The sequence below is a fragment of the Mugil cephalus genome, chromosome 8 (genome assembly GCF_022458985.1).
Source record: "Mugil cephalus isolate CIBA_MC_2020 chromosome 8, CIBA_Mcephalus_1.1, whole genome shotgun sequence".
Lineage (NCBI taxonomy): Eukaryota > Metazoa > Chordata > Actinopteri > Mugiliformes > Mugilidae > Mugil > Mugil cephalus.
The window spans coordinates 3,256,238-3,278,711 of NC_061777.1; the positions used below are offsets into that span (position 1 = coordinate 3,256,238).

The following is a 22,474-nucleotide window of genomic DNA, read 5'->3' on the forward strand; positions in this document are numbered from 1 at the left end:
ATGTGACACTGTGATGAATAATACAGTACGAGGGGAGGGAGGGGGGCGACAATTAAGGTTTGGAGAGAGAGGAGAAGGAGGGTCATATATCCTCAAGACTTAAAGTGAGGAGACTGCTCGCTCTGTCAGAGATGTGCTGGCTGCCGATAGACCAGCCCCTGCTGAGGCCGGGAGACTCCACCTGCAGCGGCCGCAGACTCTCGCCGTGCTCCGCGGCTCAGCTGCTCGCGTCGCGGCTGCGGAGGATCGGGGACCACCTGGAGAAGAGCTGGACGGCCGGGGCCGGGGCCGGGGCCGGGGCCGGTGAGGGGGACGGGGAGGTCGGCCTCGGCTGCGGGGGCGCGGGGGCTTCGGTGGCGGTGGGCGCGAGGGGCAACTTCAAAGGCTTCCTGCGCATGGCGGTGCGCCTCACCGCGCTCGTGCTATTCGTCGCGAAGCGACACCTGTAGGGCGCGAGGCTGCGACACCAGCAACAGGTGAGCGAACGACGTCACAAGCCGGAGCCGCGTGGCTGGTGTTTAGTTCAATGACCTGCTGCTTCTCACGAGGAAGATGTTTTAAATCGGGGGGTTCAAACTCATTTTCAGTCCAGTTTGATTTGAAGCGGGACGGGACCACGTTTTTCCTCCATTTGCAAGAAGAACAGGCAAATTAGGAGGATGTTTACATTTAACAAAACATCCTTTTAAAAAAATGAAATTCCAAACCGTTTTGTGCCGTAAGAGAAGTTGACTTTGCAGAATTTGATGCTTCACATCGGTGAGGTTAGTGTAAAACACTGGATTACAAATTAGGAATAAATGTTATTAGGAGTAACAGTTTAATTGAAAAAACTACAGTCTTCTATGTAATTTTTAGATTGGATTAGATCCTCTCGCGGGTCTAATTATATAAACGAGTAATACAAACTTGGATGGCATTTGCACTGTTGTTTACTTGTTCACTGTTTAAAATACTGCTATTTTCCCTGCTAGGAATTACATTTATTTCCGTGCTACTGTGCGCTTTTATCGCATGTATTTTATTGAAGAACCTTTGCGACACTTAGCTGCCTTGAACTGTGGCCTATTAGTGAGAGTGAGACTAACGTGTTAGCCTCAGGGGAAATCTTGAAGTTTCAGAAACTGCCTAAGTGTTTTTGATAATTGGTTAGAAAAATATTTCCACACCCCAATATGGTGGCTTTGGGGGAGAGAGAAAAAAAACAAAAAACACACAGGGCAAAAAGTCAAAGGAGAAAAAAAAACATAACTCATTAAAATAATGGAAAGTGTTCTATTAATTGACATTTGACGCCACCTACTTGGTCTGTAAACTATCACGCAGTCAGTCTTATCTTTCACACTAGTGGCTGCTTATTTGAGTCATTTATTCGCTACTAAACACACACACGAAGCCAAATTGAACTTTTATCACTCGAATCTGACGAAACAGGCAGCTCATATGAGTGTAGTTAAAAGTCTGGTCAAACCAAGTATTTGGATGACATTCATTCAGATCTGAGGGATGTTGGAATAGTGTTGATGCAGTTTGCTTTATGAAATATGTAGGTTTCATTTATTTTTCCTCAAAAAATATGATGATCCTTCACTTGTGCCACAGTGTGGAAATTTGCAGCAAAAAAACGCAAAAATAAACCTTTAGGATATTTAAAACGTCGATATTACAGGAGAAATGAAAACTAATGGACACTGAATAAGTTTTGTACACACATTTAATTACAATGCATGTGTCTCTGTGTCATTCTAGGATGGTGCCTTTAAGATGGTGAATGAGGAAAAGCTGCAGAGTCGCATCTTTTTGCACTTGAAGCGGATGTGAGACAGTGGGAGGATGGATGCGCTCCCGGAAAAAACTGCGCACAATGAGTAAAAAGAAAAGAAAGAAAAAACACACACAAAAAAACAAACAAAAAAAACAAAAGAGGAAGCGGGTTAATTATATGTTTCAAGGTCGGAACTGTCTCTGACTTAAAAAAAAAAAAAAAAAAAAAAAGTCGGTGCGTCATGAAGACTTACTCGGGCCCGATGGACGGAGTAGCGGCAGTTTCATAACGGCCCGTCCTGCCCCCTCCCACCCCCACTGCATTCTGTCATCCCATTTCCAAAGCGGTGATGTAATCCTCCCCTGGTACAGCAGCGGAGGGAAAACCTTACTAATGGTACGCCTTCTGAATTTTCGCCTCCCACGGTGTGACTGCGTCGATGACAACGGGGCTGAAGTGATTACTAGACCTCCTGTATCCAGGCTACAATTAGTGCAGCAGTCCTCACCGCTGCACTGAGACACACCTGCTTTTTTAAGCTCCGTACTGTAATGCACTGTACTTGTTTTTATATAAGCTATACTACTGCAAGTGTGAAAATAAAAAAAAAAAATATGACAATGAATGTTTTTTTATAGGTGTTTTCTAACAGTGTTTAGGTGAAGTGTTAAGTGGCTTTTTTATGGTAGAAAAAGAAAATGCAGGACCTGTGCATAGGAAGCCATGCTGATAAACTGTCTGTGATCTCTGGATTTCATATAAGCTTTCTCAGATACGTCAAGTGTAACGTGAGCAGAATTACTGAAAACTGTCTTTTATAAAGTGCGTGTTCTTTATACTACTGGAATATTTCATATGGATTTTTTTTTTTTTTTTTTTTGCATAATAAATGCTTTTACTGAAACCAGGTGTCTGTGCTTTAGACAAGAAAGAGTTGGACACAGAGTTGGAGCGCTTTAATTTCAAACTCTTAGTGCTGCAGTGCACATTCAGCAGGAAAGTATAGCTCCACAGGAAATGATTCTAGATGAAATAATACACAGCAACAATATATAAAAAAGGACTAATACACATAGGAAAGATCAGAGCAGATGAAATGTTTGAGTGGTTCATTTAAGGGATCAAATTTACAGCATGTTAAAATAAATATGGTCCCTGTCTGATTATTAAAACTCACACCCAAATATGATAATAATTAAAAAACACACCTTGCAAACCAGTAACTTAATAGAAATGAGTGAACTGTGTATCCACCTCCACAATAATTCATTTAATTTTGTTTCAAACGCTGAATATCTAAATAAAAGTTAAATATACAATTGAATAATAACAAACAGTCAATATATGCACACAACGGAATCATAAATAATCCAAATTACACCAAATTTACCACATATACAAGTGCTGCGACTTATCTTTACCACGGTGTGACTAATGAGGAATAATAGATTATACCCACAAGTTAAATGTGTAGTGAAGTCTACAAAATAAATAAAATAAATACCTGGAGGACAATAATCTGGCTTCTGTCAACTGTCTGGTTGATGGACGCAGCTTCACATGAAGACCACACCACACTAACAGCGCTTCTCCGTCACAGAGCGTTTACAGAGAACCATGTCACGCCACATCTGTGATGCATCGGCCTTCTCTGGCTGCGTCAGTAGATCTGGAAGTGAGCTGACGTGGTGCCGTCCTTCCAGCACCGCAGCGTCTCCAGGACGGTGGAGCGACACAGTGGACACGTCCTCTCGCGGTCGAACCACAGACACAGGCAGTCCTCACAGAAGACGTGCTGCACGAGAGAATCGGGTTCAAAAGTGACACTATTCAAAGCAGAAATTAATCTCCTACCAGAAAACATTTAAAAATTATTTACTAAAAGGGACGGGGGTTAAGATTTAAGGGGAAAATTAAATTACAAGACATAACGAGTTCTTGTATTTCAATTTGTGGGGTGAGACCATGGAATAATGTAAAGAATATTATTATTATATTATTGCTATTATCATAATTATAGACTTAGACTTTAATGATGCATTAAGAAATTAGGAAAATTATGCTTTTTTTTTGGAATTTTTACTAAACATTAAAAAAAAGAGTAAGACAGTGAAAGCAGATAATGACCTTTAACCTGCATTAACCTGCAAAGAACCACGTCTTGCTACTTTCAAGAAGTAACTTAAAAACTGCACACATCTGAGCCCCCCACTCCCCCCAAATAAAGTGTGTGTTACATGAGAAAAGATGTTTCTTTCTGTTTTTTGGAGTCACGAAACACCTTACATGAGCAGAAAGTGTAAAGTAAACGTCTGCCTTCCAGTCTACTGTGTCTTTGTTTGTATTTACTAAACTGGTTTTTAATGAAGTGACTCCTTACCTGACACAGCAGAGCGATGGGGTCTCTGAAATCAGCCTGACAAATGGCGCAGACGTCCCCGGCCTCGCTGCACTGCTGACTGCCGGCCCTCACCCCGTAACTCTGGATGAGAGGAGGAAGAGAGTCAAGTTTAATGCTCAACAGCTTTTACGGCGAAATTCATTTTTAATCAGAAGGAATCTGACCTGGGAGCTGCAGAGAATGACCAAGGCCTTGCGGATAGCAGACACACGTCCACAGATGTCAAAGGACTGCAGGACAAAAAAAAAAAAAGACAAAGCACAATCAGTTTATATGAGAACGATGAACATGTTCAACGCTGGAGGAGAGGAGGCTCATGCTAGCGACCGTGCTCTCTGTGTGCACACTCGTCAGCTCAGAAACATGAGTTTGAACTTACCTGTAGACTTTATCAAAAATAAAAAAACGTAACCTGAGGAGTAAAATAAAGTACAGCCATGTGGGCAGACGTGTGTTTAGGCACCGGTCTAATTAGTTTTGCAGTTTAAGCATTAGACACTTCAGACCTGAGGATGGAGCCAGATGAGCAGCAGACACACAGACGGACACAGACAGACACAGACACAGACACAGACACAGACACAGAGACAGAGACAGAGACAGAGACAGAGACAGAGAAAGACAGACAGACAGAGACAGAGACAGACTCTGAACCACTCCTTCCGCTCTGCACAACTAAAACCAAACTAAGCACAACCTTTATATAGTGAATGCTCCTGTAAACTCCTAAACAAAACCACCTGCACTTACATCTCTCATCTCGTTGATTTTAATCAAAATAAACCATATATTGTTTATATTGATCACATTGGTTGATTGATTGATCTTTGTTCATTTTGAATATATTCAAAAGAAAAATAAAAATAAAAGAAAATGTAGAAGAAAGAAACACGCAATATATTGAAATAGGCCGTACTTCAGAGTTTTAACAAAAACTAAACCAAAACAGGCAGTTTTTCTTAATTTAGTGCAATACTTCCCATTTCATTCACATATCTACTGAGTTTTATATTTTTATACATTTTTTTTTTAAATATCACCAGATCAGAGCTTTTAATTCTTGTGCGTCACCTGTGAATTTTAAAATTAAAATTTCCTCTCAAGGTTTCTGAATGGTAGGTGGTGATGAGTTATTTGTGGCCTCGTGCATTATTTGTGCTGTTTGCAGTTCAACAGCGTCCATGAGTTTTACCAGTTTTAACCTTATAAATAGTTAATAGGTTCTAGATATCGAACCTGATGGATGATTCTTATTATTACTTTGATTTGTGGATGTAGTGAGTTTTTATAGTTGTTTCCTCAACACAGTAACTTATATAACATACCAGTGCACAGTAAAGAAGAGAATGTAAAAGAATGTAATGATTTATATTATAAATGTATGTATATATGTTGTATAGTACGTGTTATGATATATTTAATACTGAGATAGTTTGTGATAACTTGTTCTGCACATGTTTAATTGTGAACCTTTCATCTACTTTGACACCAAGGAATTTAAGTTCATGAACTCTTTCAATAATAACCCGTCCACATGCACCAGTGAATCACTACATTTACCAAATAAAATCAATTTAGTCTTGCTTAAGTTTGATGACAGGCTTGTTATAATAGACCCAGATCTTTACTTTTCTTAGATCATTTCCTCTGTTACATGTTGAAATGTGTCTCCACGGTCATATTGAACGCTGATGTTTTGTTTTGTTTTTTTTTGCTGGTTTCTTTATGTCTAATTACGTCTATGCACTTCCTCCTCCTACAGCTTCCCAGTAGCTCATAGCATTTCACTAACCGTCACCTAGATAGAACATCATAGCGTGACACAATGCCAAGACTGCCGTGAGTCAAGATGCACATTCTACATCAGTCAACAATCTAATACTGAAACAACCGTATTATGACTTTATTTTGGAAAATTCCAGCGCACTGCACAGCACGCACATCCGGAAAACTGGACATCCCCCGTCATCGGCGACGACGGCGACTGAATCACTGGTCCATTAAAAGAACTTCGGACTATAAATGTCGTCAGGAAGCTTCAGCCTCCCTGAGTAAACGATCTCTGCATCATCCAGAGAGTCATTCATTCGAGTTTCAGCCAGTCTTACTACTTTACCTGATGTCGCAACAGGCTCAACGCCGACACGTGGCTCAAACGGTCTGTTTTTTCAGAAATCTTAAAGTTCCTATATGAGAACTGTCCCGGCTTTGACCTGTGACCACGAGTTTCCTGCCTCCTGCTCTACTGCTGCTCTGAGTCGAGCTCATTTCAACATCCATTCTTATTTTAAATCTAACGCTGCAGATCTGACATCCTACAAGAGGCCCCCTGATTAACAAGTGACACAAACTCTTCCTACTGCATATACCAGCCTTCATTACTGGACTATTTATTTATTTATTTATTTAAATATTAATAGTTATTTTTGCAACTGCAAACCAGATCAGACCACTTCATGCTGTACGGAATCCTGTTCCTCAGTGGATGAATCTCCTCTAATCAGCATTTATCCAGAAGCACAATCAAAGCATTTCAATAAATCTATTTCTTTTCTGCACATGTGGGCGACTGTGTCTCAGGTGGAAGAGCACGTTGTCCACTAATCGCAGGGTCGGGACGGGACGATCCTCAACGTATGAGGTATGTCTGAGCAGGACATTTAACTTAAAGTTGGTCCCTTAATCCGGCAGTTCAATGCACGTCATTACCCTGAATGTGTCGCCAGTGAGACGCTGGTGCAAGCGTACATTGGTTTGCACTATCGGAAACACTAAAAGTGGAAATAACTGCCAGATATTGAGATAATTTCCGGATATTTCGGGGGAAAAAAATGAGCAAACAGACATTTTTTTTTACCTTTTTACAGTCAAAATAAGCAAAAAGTAGACTGATCTGCAGACCATCACTGGTAGCACCCCTTTATATCCCAACTCTGTATCAGCACCATCAACCATAACCTACGCCCCGGCTCTTACATTAACCTGGTCAGCACAAGAGCCTGCCCCTCCTGTGGCCGTCAATTATTTCAATTTGCTGCTGCTTTGTGACTGGAATCATCCCATTCTCCTCATTCCAAAACACACTCCCAACACCCATTTTTAACTTCTTGGATCAGCACTATCACTTTTAGCTCATACTGTTGTTATGTGTTTTTATATATAGTGCCTGACTCTCTGTGCTGCCTCTTGTCCAGGTCGTCATTACACAGTAAATGAGACTCAACTGACTCACCTGTTTAAATAGAGGTACGATCAATTCTGATGCAGACGCTTTAGCGCATGCCTTAGATTAGAACTAGCCTAAACGTTTAGAGAGTAAGTCATAGTTCTCTGTGGAATCTCATCTTCTCATGTTACTGGTGCTAGGTTGGACTAACAGTTCCCATGCATCGCATCCACTGAAAACCAGTGTAGTGGTAACTTGGAGGAGAGACGGCTAATGTTAGCGACTGTGCTAACATTGTCAGATTTTGGAAGCTAGTCTATGTTAGCCAACTGGTCCAGTCAGTTATTTCCTCCACTGTATGCAGGGCTGTTTTTTTGTTTGTTTTTTTTTCATTATGATATGCATTTTGAATATATCAGACCATTTTAACTGTAGCACCTGTAAACACTGCAAAGGCGCGGTGAAGACGGAAAAGTCCAAAAAATAAAGCGGCAGAACGAGAAGACTTCAGTTGTTTGGGGTTTTTTTTTTTGGGTGACCAAACGTGTCTGAGTTCTGGGGACAGTCCCCGTTTTGGATGACCTGTCCGCCGGCTAAAGCTGTCCCCGAAAGTTTCCCGAATTTTAGCTTTTTAGGAATGACAAAAAAAACAACTGTGTTTTTTGTTTTGTAATGTCCCCAGATTTCACCATCATCAGTCAGTGCTAACACGGGGTTATGCAAACCTGTTTTACTACAAGTGTGGGATTATTCTGCAATATTTACCCATCATCACAGTAAAATAGTCCATCCTTAGTCAATCTACTGCATCAATTCCTCTCTGACCCAGTAGGAAATGTTGCCCAGCCCTAGTTATGTCTCATTCCTGAGCACCGATGAGTACCTTGCAGAGGCTGTAGATGATGATGAGTGCTGCTCCCAGGAAGTAACTGTTGGAGGGGTCTTCTCCCATGATGTACTTGTACCACAGCTGGATGGGCACCAGGGCTCGAAACAGCTGGCTCAGCTCCTCGATCAGCAGGTAGAACTTACCCTGCGGGAACACAGCGAGATCAGAAACCACTTTGATCAAACTCTGTGTTCGTTATGTGACGCGAGCGCCCGTGTTATTGCATGAAAACTTTTAAAAAGTAGCGACAAAAGCAAAAAAAAAAAAAAAAGAACCCAACTAGAATATGGAGACAATGTGTTTTATCTTTGATCCACTCAGAAAGCGGCTTCGGGGGACTCTTCTATCTCGTCAAGAGCAGTGTGGTATTAAAAGCTTACGAACAGCACGCCTCCAGCCCAAACATGGCCGCCGTCCAGCTCTCCGCAGTTTCACCACAGCGTGGGCAATTTCCCCCCTCACTGCAAGGGAAACTGGCAGCGGCTCATTCCACCTGCTACCCAGAGCCCAGCGCTATGGGGGGGTGGGGGTGGGTGGGGGCCTCGCTGGCCGCCTTTAAAGGACCCCCCTGTATGTAATCACAGAGAAGAAACCAACTTCTGTCCCCACTCCCACACAGCACGGAATCTGAATTGAGGACAGTTATAAAAAAAACAAAAAACAACAACAAAGAAAAAATAAAAACAGAGGCGACCAAAATGAAGGGGAACTTGATTCCCCGATGGCTCCCGTGGCATCCCGGCTTGCATAATGACTTCCTGGATGGTAGCTGACAAAGATTGATGACTGCGGGTGAAGAAGCGCCAGCAGACGGGTCGGCTGGGGAGAAAGACTTCTACTAAGTTATAATTCATCTTCCTTATTGCCCCCCTCGTCCCTCGTCCCTCGGCCCCCGGCGTCCCACGGTGGCCGTCACCGCCCACGCAGGAGCTGTCAAATTTAAAGTTTGGACACGAGCCAGTCACTCGGTTTCCGGCTCACGTTTCTTTATCCGCGTTACAAATAAGCGCGTAGGATTTATGTTTGGTTGTAAATCTCCATGGCTACAATATAAATCTGATCAAAACCAAGAAACGATTAGTCAGCCAAACTGTGGGTACCCTCATCTCTTTATTATTATCAGAGATGAGTTAAACATCTAAAGCAGAAGATTCATTCCCCACAAAAACGGATGTAATTGGGTGCTTCTTTTTTCTTTTCTTTTTTTAATAGCAACCTCCTTCTTCAGTGCCTTTGTCAGGACACTGGACGTGAGTTTCCTTTCATCCGTCTTCTATTCATGTCAAACACACAAGTTATTATAAGTTTAGATTTAATTTGTCTTTAACGAATAAGGTCATAAGGAAATTTTCTGTACTTTGTGTTTTCTGAAAAGCAAGTTTTTAATGATTTTTGGATGAGCAGTCATCGTCAGGGTTTGACCCATATGTTATGTTTAAAAAAAAGGGCAATTTATTTCTTGGCGACACTTTAAATTCCAAATTTCAATCATCAATCGATACTCACTCGTGACTGTGAAGCCACTCAACCCTTAATTTTCCTTTCCATTTTTAATGCAGCAAATGCAAAATATTTAAATTCTGTTCAATAAGAAATATGAGAAATTTTAGAGCTTGTGGTCGTCACTAAATTAATGAATGGTTAAAATAATCATTGCTGGAGTCATTACTGATGTTTCTTTGTTTTTGTTTTGCACATTCTCAGAAGTCGTTCTCAGAAACTGTTTGGAAAAAAAGCAGCCGCTTTCAAATTACGCTTAGCGGCCCACAAGGTAACTTCAACCAGTCATATCGATGCTACTGTCGTCAGCAAAACTAAACACGTAGCTGCTGGTAGGAGGATAATTGCATCCGTTGAGCATCTTAAGTCTGCGTTGAGTGCACGGCTCCGAGCCTGATGAACCTGCAACTCTCCCGAGGACCCATCATTTCCAGCAGCTACACAAAGTCTTCGAGCTTAATCTCAATCAAGGCCAACAAAACAGCGGTTTGGAGCAACAGAATTTAAAAACATGTATTTCATAACGCATTTTAGAGAAGAGCCCAGTTAGGGAACTCATGCAAAAGACGTTATGTACAACAATAAACACACATATATGAGTCTGGAAAGCTGTGGAACTTCTGAACCAAGATAAGAAATCATAACTATCTGGGATTCCCTAAAACTCAACATGTGTCCCAACAAAATCTGTCAAAATGTGCACTAATATTTGTGTGCGTGTGTGTGTGCGTGTGTGTGCGAGTGGAGGATACAGGTAATGGTCCAGCTCCAGGGAGGGATGACCTCACCCCTGCAAACCCCTCGGGGGCAAATGAGCTCAGTTGCCGGCTGGCGTGGTTCTGATAGGCCTCTGGGTTTGTTTATGAGTGGAAAATTTAATCTTAATACTTTGTAAACCCCTTCCTCCTCCTTTCCCTCCAATGCCTCCAACGCACACACACACACACACACACACAAAATCTGAGCTACACCTTTATGGTAATCACGGTCTTTCAGTGTGTGTGTGTGTGTGTGTTTGTCGTCGTACTCTGTTGCCTCAGGCCAGAAAAACCATGCAACACCCGCTTGCACCTAAGGAGCGTCGTTTAAAACCTTATGAATACGAAGCAGTTTCACACTGTGACCCTTTAGCACTTTGCTCACTCCGTGGAATATTTCATCACAGTTTAGCAATTTTTTCTTTTTCCAATTTGTGAGTTAAACTGAACAAACTTTCTGGTACTCAAACACCGTCCCTAAAGGACTAATCCACGGCCTCTTTCAGAGTTACAACCTTTAGTTTGTAGCAGTTGCAGACAGTTAACTTCAATCGTTTAGCTCAGTTAGACCATGAATCAGGTTAAAAGTCGAAGAGGAAATTAAAACATTGATATGAACAATTTTTAGCATTTTGATTCTATTCATTCCACACTGTATATACAGAAAGTCCTTATATTTCTATTTTCCTCTATATATTTGCTGTTATTTTTTTTGTATATTCAAAAAAAATGTGGTAAGTCTATTCAAATGTGGTATAGTTTTTTTAGTGGTTTTTTTTGTCTGCGCTACTGTGACAAGGAAACTTCTCATATGTGGGATAAATAAACGATGTCTTATGTCTTATGCATCGCCTTTTCAGCAACAATAGATCCATACTCATGTTATTTTATCTTATTTTATTTATCTTTCTTGTGGTTTTATAATTGTTTACTTTTATTTGCAACGCAGCTATGGTGACAAAGTAATTTCCCTGGTGGATCATTAAAGTCTGTCTAAGTCTAAGTCTAATTAATTTCTTTACAAATGAATATAAATGTGCATAAGTGGACAGAAATGCAGATTACACTTTGGCGGTTAAGCTGCTGCCTGGATCTGTTTTACAGTGAGAAGTAAAGTCACGGTCCCATGCTCGGATATATTTAGTTACATCTACTAGTTCGTCAAGGTCTGTCCAGACTCCTTTGAAAATATTAATTTACATTAGAGTTAAATCTCGTACTTACAGTCAACCTGTTTGCTTAAATACAAGTTTCCATCCATACATACCTCCTCTCTTTATATATTCTTTTGTGCATTCTGTGTTGTAACATACGGTACTTTTCCCACTCACAAATGTACAAATGATTCATTTTTAAATGAACTGACTGGGCCCACACCGTCTATTTTCAGGACTTGTGCGAAGCTCACTCGACGTTTTGAGTCATTTTTGTGCGGAAATGTAGCAAAATGTGATGATGTAGATACTTTGCAGTAGCTCTGTATTGTAGTAGAAGTAATTGGAGTGGTAATATATGACACTTATTTTTATTTATGGTCAAAGAAATGACGCAGGCCATTATTTTAGGAATGTAGGAGGAGAACATGTGAAACATGTGAAAAGAAACACAACTTGATCTGATTTAATATATTTAGTGAAGACTATGAAGGAATTCTAGATGTATCCTTCCAAGTATTAGAAACTCCCTCATAATAACCAAATGAATTCTTGAAATTATGTTATTTGTGATGGCGTGACATCGTAATTTCCAAGTTCAGAGTTGGAATTTTCCACTGGTACGCCCCCCAAAGTCAGATTTTCGACTCAGAAAGTCGTAAAATCCTCACTACCCCCGGAGTTGAGTTTCCAAGATGGCCGCCCCGTGTGTAAACGGCAAAGAAGCTCCTGTATTATTCCGTTTATTAGCTTTTCTGATTAGTTCTTTGTGCATTAAATTGGTCGTACAGACAGTATTTTTCCACATGTGTACGTTGAAATACTGTTACCGTGTAATTTTTCAAGTTTTTCAAGTGTTATGTGGGAACTACCACAATATCCTGGTAAAAAACAAAACAGTGCGAAACTCAATCGTGGCAAACTGTGATTAATAGTGTATTTTTTTTTAATTTAAATTAAACAATTAAAACTTTTGAATATTTTTATAAATTTCTGCCTTGTGTGATCTTGTAGATTTCATCACTGTCAATCAATGACAGTCCAATTGGACATATTGTTATAATACACACTGATCAGTGAAGTGAAAAACATCGACCCTCTTGTGACAAATCAATGTTCTGTTGGGAAACGTTTGGATCTGGATCCCAAACTGATCAAGTATCTGACCCACAGAGGCTTTTCTCCTCAACACAAAGGCCCCCACTAACACCACAGGACACCCTCAGAAGGTCATAATGTTTTGCCTGATCAGTGCAACATCCTGAATAAAACAAATCAGTTAATAAAAGGGACATATTCTGCCGATGAGACTAGGAGAGAGGAGGGGGATTTCTTACCCTGGACTTGAAGGCCAGGAGAATCTTGGGCAGGAAGAGGACGAAGCACTTCAGGCCGATGGTTGCGTATTTAAGCACGAAGTCGGTGATGCCCACCGCCCAGATCAGATCGAAGAAGTCGAAGGTGCTGAGGTTGGGCTTGGCAAAAATGAGGCTGGAAGGCAAAAGGCAACACAGATCGAGACAAGTTATTATCAGGAGGCTCCGTTGTTTTCACTTTGGGAGGTGGAACGACGAGCAACGGCAACGGATAATGTTGAACAAAAAAAAATAATAAAACCAACAAAGTACTCACAAGACAAGACGAGACAAGAACAGGAACACTCCCTGAAGAGAATGGAGGTAAAAAATAAAAGTGGCTTACCCAACATAAAATGAATGGATATATATCCTGAAGATAAAACAAAAATCCAAAACATAAGATGGCAGGCGAAGACACACACGGCTACGATGAAACACCTGCTGGTACGCTACCTGTTCTGCAGCTCCTCGTGACTAAACGTGTAGTAGACGTACACTATATTCCCTCCGAGGAACATGATGATCCACAGAGCAACAAATACAGAACGGTCCTCCTGGTAACACACACAGACCCACAGAGCCAACATATATAATAAATGATGTAGCAAAAGACGGCTTTTCATTCATATATTTCTAAATTGCTACATTATGTTCCAGGATAATGTCGGGAAAAAAACGGCGGTTAAAAAATACACCTGCAGTTACCATAAATCGCCACAGGTGCCGCCAACGAGCACATCACTGCAGAGCCATATATTAGAGAATATAATAACAATATATATACATATATATATATATAAATTCTGCATCATATGAAACACCATTACCTTTTTTATCCACGTTAAAAATGTTGCTAGCCTACTTAAGACCTGATATCACTTGGTGTCATACAGCTCAATTATTTAGCGCATATTTCAAGAATTGAATTTTTGTTGCACATCAGAAAAATAAAAAAAATCAATCCTGCCTTTTTTTCCTCCTTCATTCACTTAGGAATATGCAAAAAAAACTGAATCTGATCCAAGATTTAGAAATTCTCTTGTTATATTTTACCCGTAATGACACTTGGTGCCTAAATGTGGAATTGGCGTAGGCAAATGTGCTGGCCATCCCCACGCACACAGCGATACCTGCAAAAGAGAGGTGCAACATAGTCGGTAAACGCTACAATAAATGCAATAATATGCTATTATATGATGTTAGCAGACTGGGATACCTAGTTTATGCTGAAAACAGACTTTAGCCAGCAGGATGAGGATGAAGGGAAAGCCCCTCTGTAGCCATGTCACCACTGCCTTCAGCTCAGACAAAGCTGGAGCCGGGGTGGACTGGTCTTCCTGGGCCTCCTCCCTGGAGCTGTGCCTCTCTGAGCCGGCCGCCGTCGTAGCCTGCTGCAGAAGAGAGGAGGTTCTGTGCTGCAGGGGCTGGTGGTGGAAGTGGTGGTGGTGGTGATGGTGGTGCTGGGGTGGCCGCGGGAGAAAAGGGCCGCCCTCTGTGCGGTGGGGGCCCCCTTCTTCTCTGGAGGACGCGGTCATCTGGATAAAAACTTCAGGGGGAGAGCCCAGGACTAAGCCGGCCGCCTGGAACTGGGCAGACGAGACGGAGCCGGAGGGGACTCCCACCAGCCCAGAGAAGATCTGCTGGGGTGAAGCAGGCGAGTCGGGCTTCAGGCAGTCAAACACGCCACCTTCATCCAGGCTGCTCTCGGACCCCAGAGTTTGGCTTCGGCTCCTTGGATGCAAAAATAGACCCAGGAATAAAACTACGCGTTAACTAATGTCACTTCCCATATTATATAGTGCCGTTGATATGGGGTGGAGGTGCCTGGTCTGGTCTAGGTGGGTGCCACGTGTCTAAGTAACATCCACACAAATGAATGCCAGGTCTAAGCGTTTCCCAGCAGCAATGTTATTTACTTCTCCTGTCAGTGGTTTTAATGTTGCAACTGATTGGTACATAATATTTTGATGATATGTCATGTGAAGTTATGTGTAAATTAAGTCCCAGTTGTGAGCTCAGCCTAAGTTGGGACAGTGACTAATGCAAGTTTTACGTCTTACGTCTGCAAATTTTTTTGCAGCACACTAAAGTTTTAACATATTGCCCTAAAGCGTAGGATTGTGTTTTGCTGTCAAGACAGTGTAGGCAGTGGGGAGCTCGTTGTCCCACCTTTCAGAGGGCATGCCATCCGTGTTGCTGCTGTGTCTCCTCTGCATGGCATACCGCTCATCACCACACGACCCAGCCCTGCAGAAAATAAATAAATAAATCAACATCAGCATTCACAACAATGAAGGCCAGAACCAACAGACTGAGGAAAGGCTGCAATGCAAGAGTCATAATCATACTAAACAACTCAAACAACAATAAAGAAATAACAATGTGAATAATTTTCACATCAATGTGCAATACATCTGTGAAATAATTCCATATTACATACAATAATTCCCAGTGACGTGCAATGACAGTGACCCTTACTATGTGTGAATGGGATTTTTCGTGCATATTCTTTACTTTCTGTTTTTATTTCCCTTTATCTTTCATTTATTTTGTTCCATTCCTGTGCTTCTATCGCACATGGGGGGACTAAGGTTACCTCAATTTCGTTGTACAAAGTAATAAAGGCATGCCTTCCTATTTGGGTGCAAATTTGGCTATGAGACGTTCACCTTCAGTCCATTGCGAACGTCCGGTTTATTAATGCATCAGATAGAACTTTGCACACAGACGTGACGACCTTACCCGGATAACTTGAGTGAATTTCCCCTCGGCCCTTGTCATAGTTCGTGTAAAAACGGTTATCTCTGTCTGGTCTTGTAGCCGGCTGGGAAGGTAAAAACTTCCGGTATGGCGTCATACCGGAAAGAGCCATCGGCCAATCAGAGTCCTCTTTCCCACCGCACCACTTCCGGGTTGTACGTTTGTTTTGTTGATGGTGGATGTCAGATTTCGCTGGAAACAAACATCACCGTCGCTCGCCGCGCGTTACGCAAGGTTTTTGCGAAGTATTTTTTTTTTGTTCGTATGAGACGAAACTGCGTCACCAGGCTGCGTCATACTCATTTTTGTGAAATTTTATTCGGAATATTTGGCGGAAGCTAATGCTAACGAAGGCAGGCGTTTATGGTGGAAAACACCGTTAGCTTGCATGCCTACTACCTAACCATTAATTCACAAAATTTACAAAAACAAGCAAACAAAAAAAAAACATGCGACATGGGTTAGCTAATTAATTGCCCTCCGGTATGCACTCTATCTGCTGTATTTGGTGTTTTTGATAAATTAGCTTGAAGCAGGTTTCAGAGGCGGCTTAGCTCAGTCTTAGCTTCACATTCTTGCTAAGTAAACACAGAAAAGCCCGTGGAGGTGCTGGCGTTTTGGGCCGTCATCTGCATTTTCCCCGAGAAAACCATGCTATGATGGTGCTACGGCGATTACTGAGAAAACGATGGGTGCTGGGGGTAGTCTTCGGATTGTCCCTCATCTACTTCCTCACCAGCACTCTCAAACAGGTACAGGTACAGGAGCCCTGCACCAAACTGGGCTACACTGTAGTGTGCATTACAGAGACAACATTCTTGGATTAGTTATTCCTTCCGAGCTGAACGTCAGGCTGCTATAGTGTTAATGCAAAAATCCTCTAAAAACAATCATTTCCTAAAGCTGATGGTCCTTTTCTTGCAGTACTCACCTGCAGCCCAAACCACTAATAGTAGGCAAATGCTTATTGAATGGATGCATGAAAACATAACTATTTGGATGCTGATTGAAAAATGTTCCGGCCTTAAATGTCTAATACCAGCTGACAATGTTTTGCTATGTAATTCTTAATTTTTGAGTTAGTTTTTGAGCAAAATTACAAAATATTTGAATATTTCATCTTTTTTTTTTTTTTTTTTTTTCCAAACCAGATATTTTTTTTCAAATATGGGCAAATGCAAAACCATTTTAATTTTGTCCCCTGGAAGCAGTGATTATTTGTATGCAAGAAAAAACTGAACAGAATAGTTTCCACCAGTGCCTGTGGACAGGTTTCCATCTGGGTTCTGTTAAGCATCTTGAGACAATTTATATTTATGCTGATGCTATATAAATAAAATTGAATTGAATTATTAGTCTTTCGAATGAGCTGTCATCAGGATCAGCTCTGTGTCTTGAACGTAAGGGAGTCAACAGGAGAGAAGGATCTGCTCTGCACAGCTGCTCTGTGCACTTTGCATCAATATTTCATAAATTCATTCATCTATTGACCTCTTACCACTTATTGTTGCGAGGCCTAGAGCCTATCCCAGTTCTCAATGGGTGGGAGGTGCGGTAACAACCACATGACCAAATTAAAATCACTGTTTGCGTTTAAGCCAAAAAGCAGGACTTTGAAATGTGAGAGGAAACTCAAAATAGAGGTGTAATATTATAAAACACAGCACTAACGGTGGCATTTTGTGACATTCATTCTGTTGTGTGAATCTTGCAGGAGGAGCGGACCATACGGGACCGCACACTCCTGGAGGTTAGAGATCCAGACCATCGCATCCCCTGGAAAGTACGTTTCAACCTGGGCAACAGCAGCCGACAGATGACTCAGTGCAGAAACTCCATCCAGGGCAAGACGCTGCTCACAGACGAACTTGGTGAGTGTTGCAGGCATGATTACGCAGCAGTTCTTTAAATCTGCTTGATGATGATGTTTTCTTTGTTGCCTTTAATCAGTAATTATTCTTATCCCTGTTGATGTTTTACAGGCTACGTCTGCGAGAGGAAGGATTTGCTGGTGAATGGCTGCTGTAACTTCAATGCTCCCAGCACCAGGCAGTACATTTGTAAAAGCTGTCTGGCTAACGGCTGCTGTAGCATCTATGAGTATTGCGTGTCTTGCTGCCTGCAGCCTGATAAGGTAATCAGTAACATCGAGAAGCTTCTCGACTTGCACTATTATTTGATAACTTTCTGCATGCAGCATCAACAAGTCCTCGAACAACAAAAAAAAAAGCGTGCACAGATTTTAATGAATGATTCTAAAAATGCAAGAATTCATACATCATATGTCTTAAAGATGAATATTCATTTTGCATTTCACACATAGCAGAGCCTGTTGGAGGGAAAATGCACAGATTGAAATCTGCACTTGTGTACTTTTTTTTTTAATAAACATGCTCACTTCCTTATCTGTGTCCTCTTTCAGCAACCGCTCCTTGAGCGCTTCCTGAATCGTGCAGCTGAAGGTTTCCAGAACCTCTTCACTGCTGTGGAGGATCATTTTGAGCTGTGTCTGGCCAAGTGTCGGACATCTTCACAGGTATGCTAGTCACAAAAAAAAAAAATCAAATCTATCAAAGCAACTTTCCTATCTCTGGCCATACATAAAGTTTAACATTCATTTTGAATCAAAGCACGAATAGCCGTACATATTTGCACGTATCTCTTAACCATCATAGACAGTAATTTACTTTACATTGTATTCCTCTTTATTATTCAGACAGCTATCTAAGTGATATAGAAGAAGCTACATTATCTAATCTCTCTCAGTGACTCAATGCAGTTCATGAATTTCCCTGATGTCGAAAAATAGGTTCATTTCAAATGTCGTTTTTCATCAATGGACTCTCCAAAGATGAAAATCTGTATTAATTCTGCCCTAGCTTTGGTCTTTGACCTTTCGGCTCCTTTAAAGTACTGTGGGACATGCAGCAGACGCCGTATCCCACGCAGCGTCCTACGCTGATGCAATACTTGACATACTTGATAAACGCTATTGTATTTTTTGCCAGTCAGGCTGATTTTCGTTTCCGCTTCCTGCTTCACTTTCAACAATGGCAACTGAAACTTTAGCCGAAATTTCAACGAAGACGAGTCGCACAAATGTCTGTGTCCCCGAACCGCCTTAGCTTAGCTAACATTTCCTCAATATGTTCCATCTTTAATGAGCCCGAACAATCAATTCGAAATGTAAAGAATATGAAATATAATTGTGCATTGGCATTACAAAAACATAAACTTTAATTAACTGTTTTTTTTTTTTTCCTCTTCCATGCAGAGTGTTCAGCATGAGAACACCTACAGAAACCCTCAAGCAAAGTACTGCTATGGCGAGAGTCCACCCGAGCTCCTCCCTGTGTGAGGGAGTGCGGAATAATGGGGACGAGTAACGGCTCAATAAAACCTCACTGTTTTATTTCCCCACCGAAGGGGATGCTTGAAGAAGAAGAAAGAAGAAGAGGCAGCGAAATGCCGTCCAGGACAATTTTTTTATTTTATGTTTTTTTTTTTTGTTTGTTTGTTTTTTTTTTTTTTTTTACATTATTGCGGCAAGAAGATGAAGGTGTCAAAGACCGACCTCAAAAATGCTGTATGTGATTTGATTATTTACACTTCATAAGTGCATAGAAAGGCTTCATACATTCATCCGTGATGATCATCAGGTCTACGTAACAGGCAGCTCATCCATCAGGATTTGCTTCACATCTGGTCATAAAACAATTTTTCTTTTTTTTTTTTAATTTAGTTTTTTTGGCTTCATTGAACACATCAGTGTCATTTACCCATGTGCTATAATGTGTACAGTGCATGCATATGAAACGGCTATTTAATAAAGTTGACTGTGAAACAAGCGTCGTGGCCACAGGGCTGGTTTTACTCTGAGTTGTCCTTTCAGGTTTCATGCACGACACCAGAGCAGGTTAGAAATCAGGACCACAACAACCTCTCACTCGATTTCCCTGTTTTTTTGTGGATGGACTTAAGTATTTTGAATTTGCTATTAATGCGATTTGCATTTAATATACCATCACTTGTAGAAGCAAGTTCAGTGCTAAATTAGGTATTTAATCAACACATGAGTAATGCAAAGCAAAAACATGTAGTTTAATGTAGTTTTTACTAGAAGATGAAATAACCAAACAAGCAAAATGATCTTGAAATAAATTTTATTTAAAAAAAATATGTCAAACACTACACCAGCAGGAATGATGGGTGATTATAGAACAATTTCAGTAATATTATTCATAAAGACTTGCTGGCACTTCTACGAGAAAGTAAATTGATCACCTGATGTGAGGGGGGCGAGATCGCCATTAATCTTTAATTTATAGCGTTGTTCTCTTGCATTGCTTTGACGGGTTTTCATCTTCCTGTCTGTGTCACACTGTCTCAGACTGGAGCCCAAACCAATGGCTCTCTGAAGGTTGATTCTTATCAGCTTCTGTCTCTCTTTTTTTTTTCTGCCTGAGGCGAAGCAGCCCACCACTCACCAGGGATGGAGGCCAGGGCGAAACAATTAATCACCGTGAAGGCTGAGAAAACAAACTGCCGCAATTAGGAAACGTTTTAGAGGCTGTCCTCGTTTGCTTTGTTTGGCCAGTTGATTAATTGCTGTCACGCGGGAACATGTCAATTGCGGTGAGGTTTAATGGGACAAAGCAGTTTCTGGTGAAGCTTTAGTGGTAGTTTTGATTTTCTTTCTGAGAATGAGGTGCAATGACGGTATGAGTATCAGTCTTTTGAAGCCAGTTAGCAAAACATAAAGACTGGAAATGCAACAAATATATCTGGTGAGGACTCACCCCTGAACCTGCAATCTGGCATTTTACACCAAAGGTTCTTTAAGAGGTGCTGGAAGACGGACTTTGTTGCTATCAGACCAACCAGTGCTAATTATTTCACCTATTTCTGTCTTTATGCTGAGCTAAGCTAACTGAATACTATATTTAATACTGCCTGGAGTTACACTTAATGCACAAATGTGTGAGGGATTTCAACCTTCTCGCCTGACACGAGCAAGAACAGAAAAGAAGAGGCGCCCCCCTCCCACAAAAATGTCTGACTTCACCATTAATGGACTCAGATTTTGATTGAAAAAGTTATTTCATTTAGAAACTTCACATTGTCACATTGCATCACATTCATTCATTTTCTGCTACAGAGTGAAAAGGGGGACACAGTGTAATGGTGCCAAATGCTAGGTGCTGTCTACACTTCACATATCTTGTAAATAAAATAAAATAAAATAAAATATATTAAAATAAAATTAAATACATTACAGTGGGTGTAAGCTCCCTGCCAAAAAACCCTGGTGTGTTGCTTTAGCAGTTTTATGCTTCGTCCCGTTTGTTTCTTGTACATTTGGGCTGGAGAGCTCAGACTGCAGCCAATTCAGATAGTCCCTGGCCGCCTTCAGCAGAGTATGACTCCACTGTTTCCTCTCAAACACACGCTCGGGCATCCTGGGCGAGGGCGGCTCTGAGGAGCATTTGTCCCCGTGGACGCTCCTCACGCACGCCGTCAGCATGACGATCCTGTAGATGGAGTCCCGGAGCTTCTGGTGAAGTGTCTCGTCTTTGGGGTTCAGGTTGTTCTCCTGGTCCTCCAAGATCTTCTCCAGGCCTTTCGCCATGAAGTGGAGGCTGCACTGGACGTCTGAGGAACTGAACGTGGAGTTTCGGTGGACCCGGAGCTCAGGGAAGCCGGGGGACCAAGTGCCGAGATGCTTCCCGTTGGCTTTGTCCTGGGGGAGAAGACCAGAGGTGATGACATGTCAAGTCTGTAGTCTCACTGTACTCACTTTGAGTCTCCACTAGGTCACACAAGACATCTCAGCATAGATCTACACACACCCACACAATTAATAATAATAATAAAAAATGCACCATGCATAGATGACAATTTTGCTTGCCACAAATGTCTCATTCCACAAAAAAAAACAGTGTCATTTATCACTGAAATACAAAAATTAAACTCTCATTCCTCAGTGTAGTATCAAACTTTAATACCTAAACGATATCTAAAGAGGTGATGTACCAGAGCTAACACAGAGACACATGCACACATCGCCCTGTTACTTACAAAATCTGTCAAGCTCGCTGCAACTTGGCTTTTGGTGAGGGCCGCGATCTCTTTCAGACTGCACGAGCTCCCCTTATGCGCATGTGCCGCGTCCGCGCCTCGCATCAGCACCAGCGTCAAGGCACACGCCACTTTCAGGAAACCTGCAAGTGCACAATCGGCATTTGAAAAGTTTGATTAAAAAAAATAAATAAAATAAAATGAAAAGTTTTGTGTTGTGATGTGTTGTGCTGTGATGCACAGGAATAAATTCAAAGACCTACGGTACCTGCTGTGTATTTCATTCTTCTATCAGCCAAGCTTTGACCTGATGGATTCCTCGAGTATTGTAACGTCTGTCACATCTGCTCATTTTTATATTTGCTCATATCTCAGAGGAGGCGTCAGAGACAGTGAAGATAAAATCCCCCTATCTCAAACTCAACCGTATCCTGATTCAAAAAAAAAAAAAAAAAAACAGAAAAAAGAAAAAAAAAAAGTAGTTCACCAAGCTGGGTTTCTTTGCAGGTCATCACTTTACAGCATCTTTTTTTTTTCTTCGTCCACACAAAAAAGAAAATTTGTATTTGCTGTTGTGCAATGTAACTCTGGAGTATCAAAGAAAGACATCTAAATAATTATAACAAAAAAAATCAAGCAAAGGAT

At 41.3% G+C, this 22,474-nt stretch overlaps 3 protein-coding genes and 1 long non-coding RNA gene across 4 annotated transcripts; 2 read left to right on the plus strand and 2 right to left on the minus strand.

The window, feature by feature from the left end:
* Window positions 1-13: 13 nt before the first annotated feature.
* LOC125011917 lies at window positions 14-1,923 on the plus strand. Its single transcript, XR_007113232.1, has 2 exons — window positions 14-476; window positions 1,750-1,923. It is a non-coding gene; the product is annotated as an uncharacterized LOC125011917 (long non-coding RNA).
* A 783-nt stretch (window positions 1,924-2,706) lies between these two features.
* Window positions 2,707-15,881, minus strand: rnft2 (ring finger protein, transmembrane 2). The gene is made up of 10 exons (XM_047592739.1): window positions 15,734-15,881; window positions 15,161-15,238; window positions 14,208-14,722; window positions 14,045-14,121; window positions 13,445-13,545; window positions 12,971-13,124; window positions 8,216-8,365; window positions 4,331-4,396; window positions 4,146-4,247; window positions 2,707-3,560 (listed from the first exon to the last, which is right to left on the minus strand). The coding sequence occupies exons 2-10, from the start codon at window positions 15,205-15,207 to the stop codon at window positions 3,426-3,428; spliced, it is 1,347 nt and encodes a 448-aa protein (XP_047448695.1). The 5' UTR covers window positions 15,208-15,238; window positions 15,734-15,881; the 3' UTR covers window positions 2,707-3,425.
* A 22-nt stretch (window positions 15,882-15,903) lies between these two features.
* On the plus strand, window positions 15,904-19,599 carry spring1 (SREBF pathway regulator in golgi 1). Its single transcript, XM_047592740.1, has 5 exons — window positions 15,904-16,503; window positions 17,466-17,622; window positions 17,734-17,885; window positions 18,174-18,287; window positions 19,026-19,599. Exons 1-5 carry the CDS (start codon window positions 16,408-16,410, stop codon window positions 19,107-19,109), a joined length of 603 nt encoding a protein of 200 aa, XP_047448696.1. The 5' UTR covers window positions 15,904-16,407; the 3' UTR covers window positions 19,110-19,599.
* Window positions 19,600-19,897: 298 nt separating this feature from the next.
* On the minus strand, window positions 19,898-22,234 carry LOC125012426. The gene is made up of 3 exons (XM_047592381.1): window positions 22,098-22,234; window positions 21,830-21,972; window positions 19,898-21,491 (listed from the first exon to the last, which is right to left on the minus strand). Exons 1-3 carry the CDS (start codon window positions 22,111-22,113, stop codon window positions 21,024-21,026), a joined length of 627 nt encoding a protein of 208 aa, XP_047448337.1. The 5' UTR covers window positions 22,114-22,234; the 3' UTR covers window positions 19,898-21,023.
* Window positions 22,235-22,474: the final 240 nt, after the last annotated feature.

Coding starts and splice junctions, on each gene's coding strand:
- spring1 (XM_047592740.1), top strand. CDS start 16,408: ATGATGGTGCTACGGCGATTACTGAGAAAACGATGGGTGCTGGGGGTA. Junction 16,504..17,465: donor TCACCAGCACTCTCAAACAG/GTACAGGTACAG, acceptor TGAATCTTGCAG/GAGGAGCGGACCATACGGGA. Junction 17,623..17,733: donor GCTGCTCACAGACGAACTTG/GTGAGTGTTGCA, acceptor GATGTTTTACAG/GCTACGTCTGCGAGAGGAAG.
- rnft2 (XM_047592739.1), bottom strand. CDS start 15,207: ATGCAGAGGAGACACAGCAGCAACACGGATGGCATGCCCTCTGAAAG. Junction 13,546..14,044: donor GGCACCAAGTGTCATTACGG/GTAAAATATAAC, acceptor GTGTGTTACCAG/GAGGACCGTTCTGTATTTGT. Junction 4,248..4,330: donor TCATTCTCTGCAGCTCCCAG/GTCAGATTCCTT, acceptor CCTCTCATCCAG/AGTTACGGGGTGAGGGCCGG.
- LOC125012426 (XM_047592381.1), bottom strand. Junction 21,492..21,829: donor CAGCGAGCTTGACAGATTTT/GTAAGTAACAGG, acceptor CTTCTCCCCCAG/GACAAAGCCAACGGGAAGCA.